This window comes from Coniophora puteana (genome assembly GCF_000271625.1).
Source record: "Coniophora puteana RWD-64-598 SS2 unplaced genomic scaffold CONPUscaffold_90, whole genome shotgun sequence".
NCBI lineage: Eukaryota > Fungi > Basidiomycota > Agaricomycetes > Boletales > Coniophoraceae > Coniophora > Coniophora puteana.
In genome coordinates, this window is record NW_006913142.1 from 1 (window position 1) to 3,510 (window position 3,510).

At 54.5% G+C, this 3,510-nt stretch overlaps 3 protein-coding genes across 3 annotated transcripts; 2 read left to right on the plus strand and 1 right to left on the minus strand.

The window, feature by feature from the left end:
• Positions 1-15: 15 nt before the first annotated feature.
• CONPUDRAFT_18413 (uncharacterized protein) lies at positions 16-279 on the plus strand (the record flags this gene model as incomplete). The annotated part of the gene is made up of 1 exon (XM_007777816.1): positions 16-279. A coding segment is annotated over one exon (264 nt), but the record flags the coding sequence as incomplete, so codon positions are not given.
• Positions 280-321: 42 nt separating this feature from the next.
• On the plus strand, positions 322-1,103 carry CONPUDRAFT_133608 (uncharacterized protein; the record flags this gene model as incomplete). The annotated part of the gene is made up of 2 exons (XM_007777817.1): positions 322-600; positions 656-1,103. 2 exons carry the CDS (start codon positions 322-324, stop codon positions 1,082-1,084), a joined length of 708 nt encoding a protein of 235 aa, XP_007776007.1. The 3' UTR covers positions 1,085-1,103.
• A 135-nt stretch (positions 1,104-1,238) lies between these two features.
• On the minus strand, positions 1,239-3,499 carry CONPUDRAFT_160684 (uncharacterized protein; the record flags this gene model as incomplete). The annotated part of the gene is made up of 2 exons (XM_007777818.1): positions 1,239-2,753; positions 2,810-3,499. Coding segments are annotated over 2 exons (2,205 nt in total), but the record flags the coding sequence as incomplete, so codon positions are not given.
• Positions 3,500-3,510: the final 11 nt, after the last annotated feature.

A 3,510-nucleotide genomic window follows, 5' to 3' on the forward strand; every position in this document is an offset into this window, starting at 1 on the left:
TCTCACTGAGAAAGAGTAGGAAAGTGTCAGGTTGCAGTCAGCGATGGCGTAACCATTGGGCACTATGTTTGCAGGAAGTTCCGATGCACAGAACCGCTCGAGTCTAACGCCGATCACTTCTGCAAAAACGACCAACACCTTGCTGGTATATGCGCAGTCGCAGACTGCGACAGCGCGATCTCGCCGACTTCCTCGTCAAGCCATACCTGTAGCAATATCGAGCATCAGGAACTGGAGATCAAGTCCCGAGATCGAGGCAGAAGCATGTTTACGCTCAAAGCTCGCCTCGCTCGTATGCGCACCTCGAATCCGGCGGCAGAAATGAACGGGGACGTTGATTCCCTCCCCAACGACGCTAATGAATGGTTCCACCTCGACGAGGATGGCCATCTCATTCACCACGTCGACACCAATCCCACCAACGTAGGCGTCAACGACGAACAGGCCGAGCAAGCAAACTGCCCGAGTAAGACAACGAAACACCTCAAAATACACCTGTCTCGTCGCCGATCCTGCTGCGAAGAGACAGTTGTACGTCCATGCGGTGTCATTGTCGGCCGTGCAACTCTTAACGGCGCTGAAGCCGTGTCAAACGTGTTGGTATGTTGCTGATTTCTACTATTTCCTTCCGCTGTATCGTACTGAACATAACGAGCATTTTGTTAAAACATTGTTCAGCATCCCTGGCGCGCGAAAGCCGGAACACTGGATCTACGACACCGCGTGCGATGCCAAACAGCAGGCTATGAAGGATCCGTGGTGGGATACCGTTGGCATGTCGGTCGACGTATTTCACTTCCTCAACAAACATAAGACGACGCACGATTTTTGCCAGCGCTACTGCAACCCTGCACTGTTTCCCGAGCTTCTCAAAGACGACGGCAGCGGTTGGTGGTTCAACTCCAGCATCGCCGAGCAGGTCAACGTGTGGTTGGGCTCTTATCATTCGATGGTTCGCGAAATGACGCCGGTACGATTTAACTTCTTCCTCGACGAGATGGTTCGTCTTCGTAACATAGACGTTGTGCAGAGGCTGAATGCCCAAAAGCTCAACCCATGCCATTCCCCTATGCCTAAGCAGTAGATTATCAATTACACATTTTAAAATGAACACCGAGTTTTATTCAAAGAGCGTACACATAAACGAATGTGAAGAAGGGACTACACTAACATAACGAAGAGAGAGGAACTAATGAAGAGAGAAAAAACTAAGGAACAAAGCTCAAACCTTCCCTCCCTCAAGCGTCCTCGTCCTCATCCGACTTGATCCCTGAGATATCAAAGTATTCACTGGACTCGTTGTTGACTTTAGCTAGGAGGAAACGAGGGAGATCGGAAGAATCACTTGAAATCTCGATTATCTCGGGATCACTTGAGATCTCGATGTACTCGGGTTTCTTCTGCGACTTGCGAGACTTTGACAGCCTGGGCTTGGCTCTAGGACGACTTGAAGAGGCCTGGGACTTGGCCTTGCATTTCGAACGAGCGCGACTTGAGGCAGCAGGTGCGGAGGTAGAGGTTGAGCGCGAAGGGCTCGAAGACCCGCTGGAAAGAACGATGTCGTAGGCAGGCAGACGTTTAATGGAAGGCTCCACGTCAACGGAGGGTTCAAGCTTGATGGAGGACGCGTCCGAGGGCACGTCCGAGGGCTCGCGTTTGACCAAGGACTTGCTGTCGTCTGAGGAGTCGCCATCGCTGGAGGAATCGTGCTTGATGGAGGGCGTGTATTCCTTCAGTGGAACGTTGCGACTAAATTTACCCCAGAAGGTGCCAGGCTGGTTGCGATACAAGGCAACCCGCTCCTCTTGTGGAAGGGTAGAAAACCGCTGGAGGGCGTCGCGCACAGTCGTCCGCTTGTATGGCACGCCAAACACGCGCATGAATGCTGAGGGCGCTGGCTCGTGGCGATGATCGGGGCCGAAGACCTTGAGAAGGCCGTCAAGGACCCCATTGACGTGCCAGCCCCTGGGCCAAGACCTGTACAGCAGTGGGGCGCTAAGCTCGGGCTGAGGAACTTCGGGCCGGGGTGGACGACCAGGTAAGGCGAGCGCGCGGTCGGGCGTTCGAGGGAGTCCAACGGCAGATAGTATGACAACAGCCTCGTCGTCAATGCCTACAAAGGCCTGAGCAAGGAGTGAGAGCGGGCGGGTGCGCGACAGTGAAACAGAGGACGATGTGGAGGAGGGTGGTGACACATAGCGAGCCTTGAGCGATGGGGACGGCCATGGTATTTCTACCGGTGAGCCTTCGAGTGAGGGAGGCTGAGATGGCTGTTCAAGTTGAGCTTCCTGCGCCGCTTCCTGCGCCATGATAGCGAGCAGATCAGGAGAACCACGGGGGAGCGGTGAGCGGGGACGCGGTGAGCGAGGACGCTGGCGAACAAGGGAAGGATCAATGGGCTTGAGGATACGGCCGACTGGTGACTGTTTACGAATTCGGGCACGCTCGAGAGTGATATCGTCGATGGTGTCGATAGGTGGTGGTGGCCCAAGAAGTCCTGAGTCGTCCTGTGGATCAGTGACACCAGGGAGTCGAAAGATAAGGGTCTCCCCGGTGGTGACCTTGTGCGAGGCGTGGATTGAGACGGTGACCCACTCGCTCCTTCGACGGTCATACTGCTCGATGCGGTGGACTTCAGCGCTAGGAGGAGGTATGGCGGACTCGTCCGAAGACATGTATTCGATGAGCGAGAAATAGGGCCACTTTGGTAGAGACCGCGAACCCATGAGCTTGGCATTCTCCCGTTGTGTGTTCTATGAATCAAAAAGCATCAGCGTCACGGTAGAAAAAATTAGAAAAAATAACGTACTGTAATCCACAAGAGCAGATTCAGTAGTTTCTTGCTATCCTGCTCAAGCACAGTCTGGATGTGCGCTTGGTTGGCGTTCATGACCGTGTCGACCTTCTTCGTCTTCCATATATCCACCCAAGGATCTTCGAGATGTCTTGTAATCAGCGAAGAGGTTGCCTGCTGCGACCGCGGTGGTTGTGTGGAAGGTGGTGGCTGTGTGGAAGGTGGTGGCTGCGAGGAAGGCGGTGGCTGCAAGGAAGGTGACGGCGGCTGCGTGGAAGGTGATGGCTGCGAAGCGCTAGGGAATAACAAAGCCAGAGAAGAAGGGGATAAAGAAGAAGGAGTGACAGTCGAGGAAGGGAGTGATGGAGCCGTAGATGACTCGGAGGAACCTGCAGATGAGGACGAAGGGACAGGAATCGAGGATAGGTGAAGATCGACAGGGACTTGAGAGCGACCGCTCAGCTGGCGCTCCTCCTGCTCCTGCTCCTCAGGAGTGAGGGGACGACCAAGGGAGTTGCCATCGACACAATGTTTTGCTGTGCCCGTGCAGCCACCTCTCGCCTTACAGTGGATATGACACCACTCACGATAGCAGGCGCCGCTTTTGATGGGAGTTGCAAGGTTGCAGTTACCGAACTTGCACTTGCCAAGCGGCTTAACGATAGGTGCGTGTCCTAGATCGGAGGGCGTCTGAGATGCTGAGTTGGCTAGGGCCT